General features: G+C 31.6%; 1 protein-coding gene across 4 annotated transcripts in view; it reads right to left on the bottom strand.

Annotated features, from left to right (window-relative positions):
- The window catches only part of LOC130442535 (RUN and FYVE domain-containing protein 2), a 31,892-nt gene extending 12,335 nt beyond the window's left edge, over positions 1-19,557 (bottom strand). For 2 of the 4 annotated variants that reach the window (XM_056776707.1, XM_056776709.1), the window contains exons 1-7: positions 19,297-19,557; positions 13,581-13,759; positions 13,369-13,478; positions 10,223-10,430; positions 3,708-3,868; positions 2,775-3,087; positions 743-883 (exon numbers count right to left, since the gene is read on the bottom strand). In XM_056776707.1, the coding sequence (XP_056632685.1) occupies positions 743-883; positions 2,775-3,087; positions 3,708-3,868; positions 10,223-10,430; positions 13,369-13,478; positions 13,581-13,759; positions 19,297-19,462 (1,278 nt within the window). In that variant the 5' untranslated portion in view covers positions 19,463-19,557. Of the gene's footprint in view, positions 1-742; positions 884-2,774; positions 3,088-3,707; positions 3,869-10,222; positions 10,431-13,368; positions 13,479-13,580; positions 13,760-15,706; positions 16,386-19,296 lie in introns of those variants that run through there. The other 2 variants (XM_056776706.1, XM_056776708.1) reach the window with 2 other exon arrangements.
- Between the last annotated feature and the right edge of the window lie 200 nt (positions 19,558-19,757).

The following is a 19,757-nucleotide window of genomic DNA, read 5'->3' on the forward strand; positions in this document are numbered from 1 at the left end:
ACAGTGCAAATGTTCAGAGAAAATGTCAAGTTTTGTTTTTATGTATGTAGATATTAGGATATCATATACATCGCAACCCAAAGGATCTATTGTGTACCCCTTTCTTGCTGCTATTCTAGGGAGCCCAGTGTTTATAGCTGATCTATTAATCCCACTCCTTTTAGGTTTTATTTTTAACAAGGGCGTGGTTCTAAAAGACTTAAGCTCTAAGGAAGCAGTTTGTAGCAATTTCAAGGACAACTATATGCCTTCAAAATATTCACGTTTGTAAAAAAGAAAAAGAACATTTCAACCTTGACGACTGTAAATTAAAGCTCTCAAACAAACAGTGACATGACATTTATGAGACAGAACTTAAGCTCCTCCAGTACCTCTAGTGGCAAATTCTAATATGGTAACCCACATTACATTATGGGAAATACCCTTAATTAATTAAAAGAAAGTGACAAGGTCACTAGGAGTGTCTAATTCCTGTAGGTGAAGCTAATAGTTAGTATGTATAAATAAATATTCTATTCATTAACGCTCGCATAGCTTCTGGTTCTTTGCTGCCGTTAATATTCAATCTTGTGTGTCTAACAAGCTCGATAATAATTCCACTCCCTGCGAGATTTTTCTAACAATAACAGTCCAAACAACTTTTTCTCAAGCCCCATTCTCCAAAACAGTCAAATTATTTTTTAACTGAACAAACATAAATATTTAAAAAAAATATGTTTAGATACTATGTCACGATAGTTACCTGAAGTTTCTTGTACATTTCTAGGTTAATCAATTTTATGTCGTCCAACTGTCTACGTAAAGAAATTATTGTATCTTGTTTTTCATGGATATCTTTTTCCAGTAATTTCATAGCTACTTCCATTTCTGCTTTCATACACATCTGCAAATTACATACATACAAATAGTAAGTTCAGTTTGAAGGATACTATAGAACTTTACACTATGTCAAGACAAAATATTACCACATTATCACATAAAAAAAGGAAGAAACCATCAAAAATTGGAATAGAAATAGTGTGTAAGAGTACCATGTGTGTTGAAGCAGAGTAGTTTCGAATGTGAATAAGTGAATGATCATTTAGCAAAGATGAAGTAGTTAGTATCTTGAAGTGATATTTCTCTGTAAGACGGTTCAAAACTAAAGTAGGCAACTAAACCTCAGATAAATTTCCTATTACAACTGGAGTATCCCAAGATAGTATTTTGCGAACATTGCACTACTTTTATATAGCTGACCTACCAGTGCCTACAGAGACAACCATTGGAACATCTGTTAATAATAATACTAGTAATCTATGGGAATCCAAAAACCATTCAAACATCCAACCAACAAGACCAAATCCAACTATGGTTAAAGAAAAGGAGATAAGATAAATGCTAGCAAGTCTCAATGTGTGGGTTATATACTAACAAGGGAATAGTGTCCACCAATCAAACTGAACAATATGGAAGTACAAAAAACTTCGGCCTACATTTGGCTTCCAAACTTGCGTGGATGAAAACGAAAACAAATTGATCTAAAAGTTAAGGAGATAAATTAGCTGATAGGAGAATATCCAACTTAACCTTTGCAAACAAGATCTTACTATATAAAATTAACATCAAACCAATATGGCTATCTATAATACAACTAAACTAGTCGAAAATTCGTCGTATGCTCACCAACGCTCTCACTTATTTGGTATATGTGCTAAGCTCAAAGACCGAAAAGGCCAATGGCCTTTTAAAAAAGCCACAAAGTGTTTTGTGCGCCTTGCGTTTGCCAGAACGCGTTATGGCTGTTCTAATATAGCCAGAACCCGAATGAAGTTATTTTATATATAGAAGACGTCAGCTCACGTAATATAATGCTGCTTATTAATAACTATTGGCTATATGGATATAAAACATATAAAAACGTTGTCATTAAACATTTATTCAAATAATGAGTGTTGTACTACTTTGTTACCAAATGATTATTAATAAGCAGCATTATATTACATGAGCTGACGTCTTCTAAATCTAAAATAATTTCATTCGGGCTCTGGCCATATCAGAACAGCCACAACGCGGTTTTGGCAAACGCAAGACACACAGAACGCGTTGTGGCTGTTTTATATGGCCACTGGCCGTTTTCGGTCTTTGAGCATATATAACATATATACTATTTGTAAGAAATGTCATCAAAATTCGAAGTACCCAATACTACAAACGAATATAAAATTACTCAAGCGTCCTATTACAATCACTACTTCAAACGATTGGAAGTTAGGAAAAATCTATCAGTGGACGCAATCTTAAAATGCCAATGCAGATTATTTCATGGAATATTGTAACTCTAATTTCTGGTTGTACTAAATAAAAAACTGCAAATATAGACTGACATGAATATATAATACTAAAAAAATAACACAAAACCTCACTTTCAGCACTACAAACAGACATAAACATATAATTTTAAACCAAGGTCCTTATTACCTTTAATGTCAGGTAAAATAGGAAGAACAAATGGAAATACATGTACGTGAGAAAAACAACTCTTAATTCACTATTCCCAACAACGATGATAAAGAGAATAAAGGGCAATATAATGAATTGAGTAGAGTACTACTGATTATGTTTCAATTAACGTTAGAGATCAGTTAACTTTCCAGAAGTGAATAAACGTAATGTGAGTAGAAAAATGATCATATTGATAAATAATTTGAATCAGTTCCACTTAATCTAATTAACTGAAGCATTTGCAATCAGATAATAATTATTTATTATTGTAGTATTATTTTTATACTTACTTGCATTTCTAGTTCATGATCAGCCTCTTGTCTGAGTTTTCTTTCTTCTTCTAATCTCTGTTTCAATTCTTCCACTTCGCTACCGACCAGTTTATTTGATTCTTTTTGTTCCTTTTCCTCTACTTTTGTTATTTGAACTCCACTTGCTCCCATTGTATATCCTTCAGATTCTATACCTAAATCTTGTCTTAGTTGTCTATTTTCCTCATACAAGGCTAAAAGATTGTTTTTAGCTATAGCCAAATCTTCTTTCATTAGTGCATTTGTTGTGGTAAGAGATTCGACTTTTACTTGTAGATTTGCTACGGTTGCACTAAATTAAAAAAATAAACATAAACACTATTTTAAACTGATAGTTTAACATAATACAGAATAAATAATACTAACTTTTTGTGTTTTAGTTGTGGATATTGAAAAAGTCTTGCAAACTTAACGATGTGAAGAAATCAATGGATTATATACTGGACATTTTTTTTCCTAAACGCAAATTACAGATACTGAATGTGATGTGTATATTTATCCAGAAGTTTGGTCTAAACAAGTTAGCGCCCATGGAATGTGACACTGATAAATTAGTTTTCTAAGCATACTACAAATAAAGCTCTACCCACAAACTTTGTACAATTCATAAGTCTGTAGTGCTAAATCATTTATTATTCGTTAAAAATTGACAGTTGACATATCGTCGAAAGGCCCTAGTTCCCTTAGAAAAAACTTTTATCTAGTCTAGTATCTGTAGCTTCTGTTTAGTAGAAGAACGCCTTGTATAAGAATTAGAGCTTGAAGAAAAGGATGAAATGGAAGAGAGAAATATCAAGAGAGTAAAAAAGAATATTAGTAGAATTTAATTTGATATCCTTTTTTCAATATCAATGCTTTCTGAAAAATGATATAAATTTATAATTAAAAAAATCAAAAGAAGTCAATACCTACTTTAAATGCCTATTGAGTTCTTCTATATAATTCTTTTGATCCAAAACTGTGATCATTGCGTCACCTTGTTCTTCATTACTGGAATCTGTTGAAACATGACTAGAAGATCTGAGATATAATGAAAAATCGATGACCCCTTGAGGACAATCCAAGTCCTCTTCCTAAAAAGAGATTCAAAGCATGTTTTAGATGAAAAAAAAAACTTTTAAATTGAAAAAGAAATTGTTATATTTTGGTACATGATTTAGAGATTACACCTAAAAATAATAATTAACTTATAGCAAAATAGGACATCTTTTACCAAATGTCTATTTCTTATCTGTAGGTATTACTAGATATCAAAGATGATATTAAAGACTTAGTGATAAACATAGTCAAAATTCTCAAATTTACTCAATTCTGACATTAATATAATAATAGACAGTTTACTGAACTGACGCAAAGTCAAGTTAATTCTTTATATTTCATTTAGATAGGTTATCCAGCATAAATAGAAATCAAGCTGGCAGACATGATGCAAACAATTTCATATTGGTGATTCATATCAGTGTGCTGCATTTAAACATTACTGAAATAATAATGCCTCATTATTTTTGTATGCAATGTTTCATTTGAAAATATATACTTTTTTTGGTCTTAGTAATAAACACTGTTAAGCTTATTATTATAATAAATTATTATTGACCAGCATTTCATTCGAGTAAGTGCTTTTAAGGACCAAATGCATAACATGTTGAACAAAGACACCTCATTCGAAGTGGTAATTAATGAACACCAATCATGAGTCAACAAAAATCTTCCTCAAGCTGGAAATGTACCTCTCTGATACACAGGCGGGTCGAAGCTAGCGCAAGAAGCTGGACTGGGTATTTTTGGACCAAAATGCAAGCTTTCCTCTAGGAACATCACTCATCATTTTTCAGGTAGAGTTGCTACCAATAATCAAATGTACTATGGAGTGTTTGCATACATTCTCTTAGATAACCAAGCGGTCTTGAAGGACCTGAAAGCTATTGAGTGCACATTCAAACTAGTGCGGGAGATTAAACAAACTCTAAAAGCCCTACCTAACAAAAACAAAGTAACCCTAATAAGGCATCCAGGCCACCTGGATATACCAGGAAATGAGGAAGCAGATAGTCTTAAAAAAGGGGCAACGACTCCATAACTAATGTCCTACCCATTTCGCTAAAAGGCTTTAGTACCCTGAAAAATAGGCTTCTTTGGAAGGAGTCCATATGTTTTGGAAGAAGAACGAAGAACAACAATAATATGTAGAGTATTGTACAAAATATCTTCTATATATAGGTGCAGAGAGAGCTGTAAAGCCAAAACGACTCCCCAAAACAATCTAAAAGTGCTTTCAAAATATTTTTTCATTTCATCATAATTTTATATTTATTTTTTATATTTATATTTATATATATCAGTAAAAAAGTACAAAAATTTGTTTACATATACTTATTTAACCCACTCGCTACAGAGCGGCATAGTGAATAACTCGCCGCAAGAGTACCTTTCACGCGGCATGAAAAACAGGAAAATACTTAACACAAAGACCAGGGTCTCCAGGATATTTAGTAGTGACATATGGTCATTGACGTTTTTAACACTGGGAACAAACCCGACATTTAAATTTTGTGTTCTACCTCTCTGACTCTGGGGGTTTCCGTGTTAGTTATTGTCCGCAATCCTTCCAATATTGCAATTCTAGTCATATAAGGACATTTTTCGACTAAAATACTTCAACTCCGCCTGTAGTGGTAATGGGTGGATTGAGTAGCTCATCATCGCTGCTGCCCGGATAAAGGAGGAGGATTGTAGCTGTAGGCTAGCTCCTTACCCTACGTAAAAATACATAACTTGCTAAAAATCTCAATAGTCAGCCTCGGAACCAGGAAAAATCTGAAGAAATAGGTTGTAACAATTCGTTTCTTTCCGAAAATGGGAAAGAATGGTAAGTATAGAAAAACCAAACAACAGAAAAACTATCGAAAGTACCTTCACCATCATCATCAGAGCTTTCCTTGAATCCTGAATAATGGGGTTCTGAGTCCGACAATTTCAACATTGTCAATAATTCCTCATCCAAATTGTACCCACTAACAAAATCAAGAACAAAATTTTCTGTTGTATCTGGTCTTCACAACATGCTACGAACTGAAATATAGTTTGAAAAAACTAAAAAACACGTGCCTTAAAAGAGAGTTTTTTCTAATGATAATCATTTTTTCTGTTCCGTGTGTTTTTTTGATACGTCCCGTATAAAATATTTTTCAATGTCGCACCGCCGCAACGTCATAAGCATATTTTTCCTATAGCCCATTTGACCACATTTACACCCTTTGCGTTTTTGTTCATTGATACATCTTTCATATAATGGCTTCGCTGATCATATACCTACATCTCGTCGAAACTTGTATCGAGCCATAACGATGTAGTTGGTAAGGTTATCGAAGTGCTTAATTTCTAATACGTAGATCAGAGGTTCGAATCCTCTGTCAAACGAAATTTTTATTAAATAAGCCACTTGCTCTTATCCCAAAGGAGAATTATAAACAAACATACAGGAGAAGCTAATAAAAGTGTGTTACTACAACACCTCAGCTTGGACATTTTTGTACAAGTGGACCCACGGGTCGCATGTAATGTGTGCCAAGCGCACTGAAAGGGTTAATAGCATAAACTATTATAAAATCTGTGCTAAAAAGCCATAACTTAATATATCAAGTATGACTAACTTTACAGTAGAGCGATTTTAAGATTAAATATCTCTGTTAAATCTCAAAATCAAAGAACAATTTGTAGCTAATACTTCGAAAGATTAAATTAAGAATATTGGGAGTTATAAAGTATGAAAGTGAAACATGGCACAATATTGGAGTTATGTAAGATTATTGAACATAACAGGTTTTGCCACCTTTTGCTCTGCCATGTTTTTTTAACTAGTGCTAATGATAACACTTCAACCAAAAAAAAAAAGAATAAAACTTGTGACTTTTGAAAATATCTACATTTTTAAGTTTGATATCAATATAATTGTAACAAAAATATGATCTCAATAAATACACTTCGTTTATAGTAAAATAAGTAGTTACAACAAAAAGTGAAGCTGAACAGGATTTCTTGGTATACAAAACAAAAAAAAGCTACTGAACTAGGAGTTTGCTTGAGTTTCAATCTCTGAGTCGTCCTGTGCATTACTTAGCTCATCCAACTCCAATGCCTTTGAGGTTGTTGGCAGCTTTTTGTAAAAAATATGGAACTTCTTATCTATTAAGGTTGATAACGATCAGATCCTTTTTTTTTCAAAGGATTTACTCCAAGACTACTAACAAATGAGAGAGCAAAGATTTTTTGCACAGATCTTCCGACCTTTTCTGTCGCGAATAAGATTTAGGGTTCAAAATGAAGTAAATGGATTCAGATCATATTTGAAATAGATGACTCCAAATTCCTTAGTGTATCTTAACCATTTTATTTTTAGCCATTCCACTGGATTTTTTTCCGTATCGTGATTATGGTGCACCAAAATGTTATTCTTAGCTAAAAAAGATGAAAACGCTTTGAAATCTGTTAGGTCCATCTCGATCACATTAAACCTTTTTTTACCAGGGACAACTCTTACAAACTGACACCAATCACGAGGAACCATAATCTTAAAATTTTTTTCATCATCATTCGACGATCCTGATGATCCAAGTCTTTTTTTTCTCGTTCAATGCGAGCATGATCACTGTCGCATTCAAGGCGGGTGTGCCCTGGTAGAAGAAACTTTTCATCAATAACATTGAGATTGTGATTTTTTGCCAAAGCATACATGAACATAACTTCCATATTAATATTCCTATTCTGGCCACCACATGTGTCTGAGTACGTAATTACGTGCTCTACGTTTGCTGATAACTGTAGAAGCTTTTTTAACATACAAGATGCAATCTGATCTGATCTTCTTTCTCCTTGAAGCTCACTCCACATACAGCAGTCTGATGAATCTTTCTCTTGTGAACAACCACGAATAGTTAAGTTGCACATAGTTAACAGTCTTTTGTAATACACAAGTAGATTGTGAAGTATGGCACGGGCAGAATTTGTTGTAAGTCAAAAACCAAAACTCTTTGGTATTCAGTGTTCTTTGTCTTCGGGTTTACGATCATAATCCTCTTGTTCTTCTAGAACGTGAACATTATGGCTGGCATTGATCACATCACGGTCAGCTGTACTAGTAGCATATCTTTTAAATACATTAAATTCATAGCAAGTTTTGCACGTGTCAATAAATGGTTCTTTGAACTTATAGCCTTTTGTGTTAAAATTTTTCTAAATGTGTCATATCCAACCAACTTATCGTACCCGTTTTCTACTCGTCACTGTAAGTACACTGTGTACATTATTTTGATACTTAAATGACTAGGCAAAAATATCTTTTCTGATGAGTTATCTCGTCTAGCGTAATGACTTTCATGTCTTGGGTACTTGTCTATGAACTGATGAATACAATATATCTCTTTATCAGACGTTTTGTTAGCTGGCGTTTGTTTGCCCCTCATATCAACATCAATAACACCATAGTGAGAAGCTCTTTTCTTCTCCATTAATATGTCCAATTTCCCTCTGCTTACTCCATACGCACCCATGAACATTAGTTTACAAACATTAATTGTTTTATTCTCAACAATAATATTATAACGAACAGTCACAAGCCTGTCGTGAGAGCACTTTAACCTTTTCCTTTTGCACTATACTTTGTACCAGAAATTTACATACTTTCACACAAAGTTTGGTCCCTTACTTTACTTGGCAGAGAATACACGTTTTTAAATATTTCATGTTGTACTTCAGGTGTTACAATCTCAAAACATTTTTTCTTCTAACAACGTTTGACAGTAGGTTTGAACACAATGGGACCGTGAACTTCACCTTTTCTACTTTTGTAAGCCATACCGTGATCTTTATTATTTTTTTCTTGCTCACGCACTCTAACCCCTTTCGTTCATTTGGGTTTAGAAGAAGCAGACTTAGTTGTTGTGATTTTACGTACTTTATTTTTGCTACTTTGATGCTGATCTGCATCTTGTAATTGAGATAAGTCCAAAAATAAGTTGCTGTCGGAAATCATTATTTTACTGCTAGCTATATCAAATTCGTTATCAATCACAACTTCATCTGAAAAATAAATATAAAAATAGTAAAAGTTCTCATTTTTTGCATAAATCATACACAACCTTCAGTATCATTTTCTTTTCCTAGAATGGTTTTCAAGCTTTGGAGTCCATGGTGGGTCTGCAACTGAGTCATCGAAATTGTCCTACAATGATACAACAATGTTAGTTTTGATTAACTTTTTTATTAGCTTTAGCGAAATTAAGTCTATATTACACTATTGAAACTACAGATTATGAAATTGTAATATTTACCTGGGGTTCACATGTTACGGTTAGGCTACTAGGAATAGATGCTATACCAGGAGCTGAAATTTGTTCATTAAACGAACAGTCATTATTAGTAACTGTAACTTCACGTTCAATGGAATCACGTAAATCACACTGTAGGAGATTATCTACATATGTTCCTAAATGTCCAAACAGTTCACTTCGAGTGTTACATATTTTATTACACGTAGTACAAGGATAAGGCATTTAGGTACATAAAACACACTTTGTTTTCAACTAAAAGATACAACTGCAAATAATATTACACACACCTAACCTCAAAAAACCTCAATATTGCAGGTTGGCAAAACATGATAAGACAATATATCACAGTTTGTCTAGTGGCGTTACTCTAGTTTATTTATCTTATAGAATAGAGGATATTTTTAAAGAAGGCATAACATGATATATCAACATATCAAGTTATTCTTTCTTTAATAGACATAAATAAGCCGATATTTAAAAGTGGAAAAATTAGATACGTTGACATTTCAAATGTTGATATCTTAAAAATTTGTTATTCTGAACTATTTGCTCAGAGGAGTGCCTGAATATGTCTACTTATCAAGTTATTACCTCGTCTGTAATGTGAACTTTGGACATATCAAGTTTGGGCATATGGAATATAGAACATATTCGCCATTATAAGGAATTTGACTTATCAAGTAATACCATCTTGTAGATCTCGCGAAGACTGACACACACATCGACATATCAAGTTACGGTTTCTTATCACAGAAATAATATCTAAAATTTCACGCCAATAAAAAAATTCAAATTTGTCACTACTTGTAACAGATCTCAAATAAGTGGTTAGGGTTTATATCCCCACAGATGGCACCAATTTAGTCAGAAAAAAGTATGTGGTACAGTTTTATACTCTTCAACTCAAAATTGAAAAATATCAATTACTCGAATATTGTAAGGATAGAAGCTTAGTATAACCACTAATCTCCCTTTAAATATGAAACAGCTAAAAAAAAGAATTTCCTTAGAATTTTTTTAGTTAAAAGCACATTACTGTTCGGATGGAATATTGGAAAAATGAACTAACCAATTTTAATTTTCAAACAAATACCTTACCTTAACACACAGATTACAGTCGATTACATTTAAACCAACTAGAAGTCCAATAATAATAATAGCTTCATCACTTAACATTAAAGCATCAGGTTCAAAATATTCTGCTAACGCCTCATCTTTATGATCTACTAGAACTTTTAAGTAGTCTGCTAACTTTTTCTGCATCAATGCTAGTCTCAACCAAGCTCTTGCTCGACCCATATGTGTTCTAAAAGAAAATAGATTGGTGGAATGATTTTTAAAGGGTTAAATGAAGCCAATAATATACCTACTGGAAAATCTATAAAAATGACATAACGAAGAATTATGAATGGCCAAATATTATTTAAAAAAAATTCAATGTAACCCAAGAACTATTGTTTTTTCAAATGCATTTGTTATCTTAGGCCCTTTCTGACAATATCTTCAAGCAGTGAGCCATAAGGCAGGAAGTGCATTATACAACTGCTGCAAAATGGTCGCAAGAACATAGGACTTAGAACCCAAAATGATGAATCTGGGAAAACAACCTTAGATAAATTGCAAAGGGCGGCCTACCTTACGATAACAGGTGCGACACGGTCTTGTCCAACAGCAGCACTAATGTCATTTTAGAACTGACTAGACCACCCCGGCGACCTGACGAGAACCTCAGCATTATAAATATATCAGATAGAAGAGCAGCCCTACAAGCAGCTGACTCTTATAAAATCAAGTCAAACACCTCCTTTGTGAGTGCTACGTAATCCATAAACAAAAACTATGGTACTTACATTAAAGCTTTTTAAAGCTAGAGAAGATAAGCTGAATAACAGATAGTGAGGTAGATTTACGCCCTAGCTCATTTAATCTAATCTAACTTATTAATTGTTCTGAATAGAATTAAAATTTATAAAAATACATTTCATGGATAACAACAAACAGAAGAAGCCTAGAAAAATGTATTTGCAAGACCAAAAGTTATAATTATTAAATAAAAATTATTACAGTAGTTTTATTTCAGCACATTATGGTTTTCACTATATGTTGCAGTATTTTTTATGGAGGAGGTTATAGTTTAGTTAAGTGTTAATTTTTTACTGTATTTTTATATCAAGCAAAAATATAATATAATATAATATAACAAAGGAATAAAATATTTTTTGATATAATCGAAAAATGAGAAGAGAATTAAATAAAAATAAATTTTTTAAAAAATTTTTTAAAAAAAATTATAATTTAGTAGTCAAACTAAACTGCACAACTAGCAAAAGATTTTAAACCCATTAGTAGTAGATGTTCCTGTCCAATACAAACAAGCATGAACTCTGAATACAATGTACAACAAAGCAAATACAAAAAGAAAATTTGAAAGAAATGAACCAATATTAACAAGGTATAGTTTTTAGCTTCATAAATATAGCAACTATGTTACATATGAAATGATGCGACGGTTTGTAGCAAAAAATCGTTATGATCCTAAACAATAGTTGAACGCTTTAGATTATTAAGATATAAAATAAAATTGTAACAGTAGTCACGAAAATCGTACAATCACAATTACTAGTGTTTCTCTGTCTAAATAAGAAACAGATTATTTCCTGTACTATTAGGGATAATAAGAATATAGCGGAAAACATTTTTCGTTTAATGGCTTTTTTTATATTTGAGAGAGATAGAAAACAAACTTAGAACAAAGCCTAGAAATATCAAATACATGGAACTCTTTTTACATGAAAAAATTCAGAGAAGAAGTAGACCAAACATACATCATGGCTGAACTGGAAGAAACAAAAAATATAAATTTGGAAGAAATCAGCTTTGAATTCAAAGAAAAAATACGGATAATTAAAATCAACAAAGCGAGCGGAGCAGATAAGATAGATCCAGAAATGGTTAAATATCCAGGAGAAGAAACAAGACATGGATATGGGAGACAATGAAAGAAGCTTGTAGGGCAGAAACAATACCACAAGAATGGAAGGAGAATTTGCTAGTTAAAATCCACAAAAAGGAGAACGAACAAAATGAGAGAACTACAGACCAATATGCCTAACTTCAGTGTTCTATAAGATATACACTATGATAATAGAAAGAAGACTAAAATAAGTAGATAAGAAACTGGAAGAAGAAAAAGCAGAATACTGAAAAGGAAGACAAGAATAATAGATAATATTTGCATACTAAGAAATATAACAGTAGGACGTTACAAAAAAAAAGCACTTAACGTTAATAGATTTAAGAGCAGCATTCGACTCAATCCAAAGAAACATCATGTAGAAGATATGAAATAAATTAGAAATACCTAAAAAATAATAACTATTACAAAAAGCGTATAAAATAAAAGGAATAGTATAACTGAATGGATAAAGATCAGAATGCTTTATGATAGTAAAAAGGAGGACAGTCTAATCCCACTCTTGTTCATATTAATAATGGATGAAATACTCAACATGATGCCAATAAACTTTGAAGACTTACTATATGCAGACGACATCGTAATTATGGCAGAAAATAACAGAAAGATGGAAGTACTCAAAAAAATTTGGATAAAATAGATAGAGATATTAAACGGAAATTAACATAGAAGAATACAAAAAAATTATAATGAACGAGAAAATAGAAAATTGAGCGTATACAATATAATAATAGTTCCATCACTAATATATAGAAGTGAAACGTGGATAATCAACAATAAAATAGTGAGGTAAATGCAATTGAGATAAAGTACCTACGAAAAATAGAAGGAAAAACTAGGATGGATAATATAAATATAGAATTATAAGAAACAACTTACAACAAGAAACAATCAAAGAAAAAATAAATAAGTGAATCTTAAACTGGTTTGGATATTGAACAAGAATAGAACAAGAGATTAACAAAACGAATATGGAAAGCATGAACTATATGAAAAAAAAACATGGAACAAGCAAATAGCATATCGAGGAAAATAAAGATAGCAGAAAATAAATGAAATTATGATACTGGCACAGAACAGAAAAAGAAAGAGAAATGGGTAAATTGATAATAAATACATTTCAGACGCCTTAGAGAGGACAAAAGGAAAAATCAGAAAAAGAGAGAGATAGTAGTAATACTTAGTAGATAGGGCGCAAAAACACTATTATACGAATTACTAGAATATATAAACAAAGAAAATTATTGGGGTTTCAAAATCAGTGTTTTACCTAACTGTTGGTAAATCTCTAACACTGGCTGTAATATCTTGTGCTTCTGGGGCATATTTCTCTACCATTTGTAAAATGTCCCATAACTCCTTTTTAGGACCCAGTAAGCCCTGAAAATAAAAAAAAAATGATAAAAACATTGGTGATTATATTTGAATAATTGGAACAGTCATTATTTAGATAAACAATGATTGTTAAAATATTGTACTCACCTTCTTGGGTCTCAGTCCATGACGCAGTACATGTTCTAAAACAATAAAGAAATGTTGTAGGGGCATATGATCTGAATCCAACATTCTTCCATATCTAAGAGACTGTTCTATTAGTTCTTTAACAACTAATTTACTTATGTTCACTAAGTTACTTCTTTCTATGACAACTGGATCTCGGCCTAAAAAATAGATATTAGAGCATAAGCAACATACAAAAATTTTCCAAATTATTTGGAAAAGCTACAAATACTATATATGAAAGTTAAACAAGCTCTTGATAGTACAAACAGAGAAATACTAAAACATTAGGGTACCGAGTGAAATGGAAGACTAATAAACATGACGATAGAGCGATCAGCAATGAGAGTAATGATAGGAGAGCAAATAAAGGAATTTAACAGCTGAGAGATAAATAACTTTTATTGATGTTATCGCATAAAAAGGCCATCAATCGAAGTCTTCTAACCAATTAAATATAATAAAATTAAATTTTGAGCTAGATGAAGCTGCTGGTTCAAAATGAGGTATTATAACAAAACTGATACAAATTCTAGCTTAAGCAGATGATATAGCAATAATATCAAGAAGGTAAAATATTCAACATTGTTTATTTACATTAAAAAATATTTTTTTCTACATTTTCTCTGCCATTACGTTGGAAATTTAAGTTTGCACATTAATACATAATTAATCTAGGCTGCACCGGCATTTTTTAAAACTGATAATTAAAGTAGGCTTTGCGAACTGTCTAAATATCGAATATTCGAAAAAACATCAACAATCGTATTTCAAAAAGTGCCACGCTACAAACACTTTTTTTAGGCAGTCAACAGTGTTTTTCCTAGTTTTTAGAGATCCGTATTGTACAGTTTTATGTTTGACAGACGTATTTGTTTATAAAAAGTTAGACATGCCACCAACATTAAGTCTGGAAGAGAAAATTGAGATTGTGCTAATAGTGGGTGATAAGTATAAAACATTTCGAGAAGCAGCACAATGAAACTGTTAGAAAAATATTTAATAAATTTAAGACTTATGGAGATGTACATAATAAATTTAGCAAAAAACGCCAAAACATGGTAGAAAATAATGACGTTGCGTTGCAAGTAATGCTCTCTGTAACTGAGCATAGTTATAAGAGAAAATTTGAACTTAAAAAGGAACATGAACGTACAAAAACAAAAAAGGAAGAGTGTGGAGGAACTGGGCAGAAGAAATAAAGATGGCGGGGGAAGAATGAGGAAAAAATGCCAAGAATAAATCAAAAGACACAGGAAAGAATAGGAACAGCTGTAAAAAAAGGGTCTCAAAAATGGCTCAACTCCAACAAGTCTTACACCTAACCTGAAAAGGCAGAAAGGCATCAGGATAGGGTACGTAAATATTATATTGTTGGAAACTATAATTAGATTCTCAAATTGTAGAGTTATGTGATGATCTGATGACAAGGTACTATAAGAAAGGTCATCTCAAAATCCAAAATAATTTTCATAGGAACATCCTTTTAATGTTGAACTTTTGAAACTAGGGCGAATTTATTATTTCATTTAAAACTCACATTCTTATAACTTGAATCCTTCCAGTTGAAGGATACAAACTTGAATATGAGAAAATGGGAGAAAATGCAATTTGTCTATCGATTTAAAATATGGAAGGGAATGACAAATTTTGCAAAATAATAAAAATTACTAATTTACATTGATGGTTGAAATATTGCTTTTTTAACAACTACTGCAAATAAATAAAACCTGATGTTTACAAGAATGTACTTATGTACTAACAAAGTTGTCAATATGTGATTGAAAGTTTATCTAAATGATAATTTTCATAGCATGTGATATATATTAAGTAAATTATTTTATTCTGCACATCCTGCAACAAGTTTACTTATCTGTATAAAATTGTTGTCATGTTTTTAGTTCTGATAATTTTTAGTCTCTATTTTTAAATATTTTGGTAATTTTCATCTAACTGATTAGTAGCTTTTCGTAACAAAAATTTTTTTACAAATAATTAATTTGTAAATTATTTGTTTATCAACAATTGAATTGCAATGCAATGAATCGACAAAGGATGAATCACGTTTTGTAAAATCGCATCTATATTTAAAGAAATCAAAATCATACCAAACGGATGTACGGGAATTTCAGGTGAAGGAGTAGAGAGAGCTTTAGTGATTGACTCCTGCATATTAAATTCTACATCCTGAAGTTCCTTCAAACACAACCATTCTCCATCAACAGATACCCGAAAATTACACAAATAGATAGTGTCTTGGGCCCCTGCAATTTCTTGCTCCATGGCATTGGAGCCCGCTTCAGCAGGTAGCTCTTGAACTTTCATTTGAACTTTTTAAAATATTTACCCAATCAAAACAATACTTTCAGAAAACAATTGAGACAACATTCTCAGCACACCGCACTCGTTAAAGTAGAGACTTTGAAATAAAAATTATTGATTTCTGGGGCAGAGTTCTGGGGATGTCTTGAATGAGATGGATCAATATGCATTGTACAGAGGTTCCATCTAGTGTTTAAGTCAGAAAATGTCTTTTATGATAAAATCTATACATACATCAAGATTACATTTAACAATCAGAAGGATAGTAACATTTTGGAAAAAAAACATCTGTTAATTTTGTTTATGTTGCTGAAATTTACATAAAAAATTGTATTATTGTATTATTATATATATGTTTCTAAATTAATGCGTTAAAATTCAGGAGGTGATTGCTCTTAAGGTCTAACCATGGGGATTTTTCCAACATTCCTGTTACATTATACGGGGGTGAAATTAGCAACCTTTACTTTATTTCACATCAAAGCTTTTTTCAAGATGAAGTTTTATGAAATTCAATTTTAACATAAAATCCTTGTTTTATTTGAAAATATTTTTTATTATTGAATTTGTTTCCCAAAAACAATATCTTTAAAAAAATAAACACCATAATTTATAATTTTTTTAATAAATTGAGTGGAAAATAGTAAAGATGTAAAATGTGATATGATTCATAATAAATGCTGGAAATAACCACCTATAGCCAAAATGCATAAATGTAACCTACGTGTCATGGATTGCTGTACACGTTCAGAAAAAAAAATAAGAACTCAATTTTAGTCACCACCTTTTAAAGGTGATATCTCGGAAAGGGGTGGGCTGGGGAAATTTTATTATAGAATAGACCCATCTTAATTTCATACGAGCAATCACCTGAATTTTGTGGCATGAATTTGGAAGCACCCTGTATATACAGGGTGTAAATTATTAGTAAGATAATTCACCAATGTAATACCAAAGAATGTAGTAATTTAAAAGTCTAGAGCATAAATATTTGGAAAGAAATTTATGTAAGCAAAAACCCATTATAAGTGAGTATACATTATGTTCATCATGTCAAAAAATGAGAGAGATATTTCTACAGAATAAATGCTGAAACTGATATGAAGTTCAATGTAAACATGATCTAGTACACTAGCAGTCAAAAGTTTTTATTCACCCTATAGTTTGCATGATATGCAACAAATAAGAGCAATATTATCGATTAAGGTATTTATTTTCTAAACAACATATATAGATAAGAATATAGTAGACTAAAACTACAGTCTGTAATTTTTACATATTTAAATTTTTTATTCAGTCTATGTAGCCCCCTTTTACTTTTATTATTTTGGTGTACGATTTTGGCATTCTCTGTAACAATTTCGACAAATAATCATTGTGTATTTGGTTCCTTTCATTTTTTAGAATATTCCAAAGATCTGATGTAGAAAAGACACTGCTTTCTGACTTTTGTGTTCAATTTGTCCCTCTCAATCGGATTGAGGTTGGGCGACTGTGACGGCAAAATCATTACTTTCAGTACCTTCTTCCATTCCAATTCTTTTAAATCTCTTCAATTCTTAAGAGGTCTCCAGTCGCCCTTCCTCCACAACATCAGCAAAAATCACCGAGTCTCCACCGTGTTTTACATTCAGGATTAAGCATGGATGTAACATCTGTTCTTCCTTTGACCTGTGCACATACATTCTTCTCTTAGACCCAAAAACATCACTTATCACTCCATAAAACTCTTAATTTTATTTAGACGTCTTAAAAGAGGTTTCTTCACTGCTACTCTTCCAATAATGCCAGCTTCTCTCAATCTCCTTTTCACTGAAGAAGTACTCAAGGGCAGATTGCTAGATTCATTGAACTGAGCTGCTATCTCTAGGCCCGTGAGTCGTCGATCACGTTTACTGATCAATAAAATAAGTTTATCTTCAGTAGTTATGTTGTTTTGAGGCCTCCCTGAAAGTTTTCTATCACCAAAGCTCCTGGTGGAGGCATACGTTATAGTCCATGGTACATCGTGGTATTTATAATTCGGGGGCAGTGATATCGCTACTTTTGCGTAGACTAAGAACACTTACATTTAATGCACGAGTTTCAACCGAATTCCATTTTAAAACAAGTCTGGATTTGCAATAACAACAACAATTCTTATATGAATTTCACAAAAAGATGTCTTGGTACAAAAAGTATAAATCTTAACAGGTTCTTGCATTTCACAGGACTAACTCGGACTTATCTAAGTCAAAAACAGTGAAGAAATAATTCACAGTTAAAAATGATAAGCAAATCAAGCGGGTATTTGCAAGTTTCAACTTGTCACACTCACTGAAAATCTAAACATGCCCTGGTATAAAGTAAACAAATAAGACACTATTATTTTTCAATTTTGGTTTGTAAAACACCTTATTTTTGGTTTGTCAAACACAGTTGATTGACAATATGAAAGAGAAATTCATTAAATATTTTGACATTTAATGACTGGATTATGAGGTAGGCAGAAACTTTTCACTGGTGATGTATGTTTGTAGAATATATACACAAGAATTACTTTCATATATCTTATACCTACAACTAAAAAAAATGAATATTTAATAAGCCAGAAAATAATATATTATTGGAACTAGAAAAAAGGAAAGTTTTCCCAAAAATATTGGAGTACTAGAAAGCTCTGATATTGTATGATATCCTTATTGTTTATTAACTGTTCCTGTCATAACTGCAGTTTTAATATGGATTTCTCTCAATTTTGAGACACAAAAATATACTTGTAACAAAATTTTTTATCTAATAATTTTGTTTTAACTTCATTTTAATATTAATTTTGGGGAATAATTGACTAGTGTGTGACTAGTGTTATTAAACTTATGCATACATGAATATAACTAACCATAAACTTGTTAACAGTATTGAATAAAAGGTCTTAGTCTTTTACAATAAACCATTAAACCAAACTAATATCTCAAGCTGTTTGATAAGTTACCAGATTTATTCAACTCAAAAATTTGTTGTTTAAAATCGAATTTATTATGATACCTATATAATAATTACTATTCATTGATTGGTTCAATAATTAAGTTTGTATCCTAAGCAAAATAATCAAAGACAACAAAAACTGTTATGATAGACTTATAGCATTCTGACCTTAAGTCAAAAGATCATATTTACGATCTTTTGACTTAAGTAGAGTAGTAATGGAACTTAATATCTATATACTTAGACAAGTCACATCTAACCTTACCTCAATTTGTTTTATTAATAAAGGTTATTTGTACTGTTGGTAGGTATACCTATTTACAATTGTTAATAAATAACATGAACCTGGCAAATATGGAGAAAATACGCTTGAATTGATAATATTGGGAATGTACATTTACATTATACAGACCTTTGAATTTGACTCCTATCTTTTTTTCAGGCTTAGATATCAATAGGCTGGTCCACACAAAATTATTTACAGATGAAACTGAGGGTGATCTAGATGCAATATCATTGTTTTCTATCCTAAATAAATTGTTATTTGTTGGCAAATCTTCACTACCAGCAGCAGCCATTTTTGTTTATATTAACTTATTGTTCAATGATTTAATACTAAATAACAACCCTGTTATGTCAAATATCCCATATGGTAGATAAAGCATGTGTTTCTGATCATGCGTACTTCTCTATTAATTTATTTCTTTTACGAGATCTATAACGTAGCTTTCTACAAAAGCATAACTGTACTGTACGTTCACAGATGTCGCAACAACTTTTAAGTTTTTAATCAAATGAAAATATTTTAGTTATATGATTTCATTTAATTCAAACAAGTTCAAACAACTCGGGAATTGAATAAACTATTAATTA

The sequence above is a fragment of the Diorhabda sublineata genome, chromosome 4 (genome assembly GCF_026230105.1).
Source record: "Diorhabda sublineata isolate icDioSubl1.1 chromosome 4, icDioSubl1.1, whole genome shotgun sequence".
Classification (NCBI taxonomy): Eukaryota; Metazoa; Arthropoda; class Insecta; order Coleoptera; family Chrysomelidae; genus Diorhabda; species Diorhabda sublineata.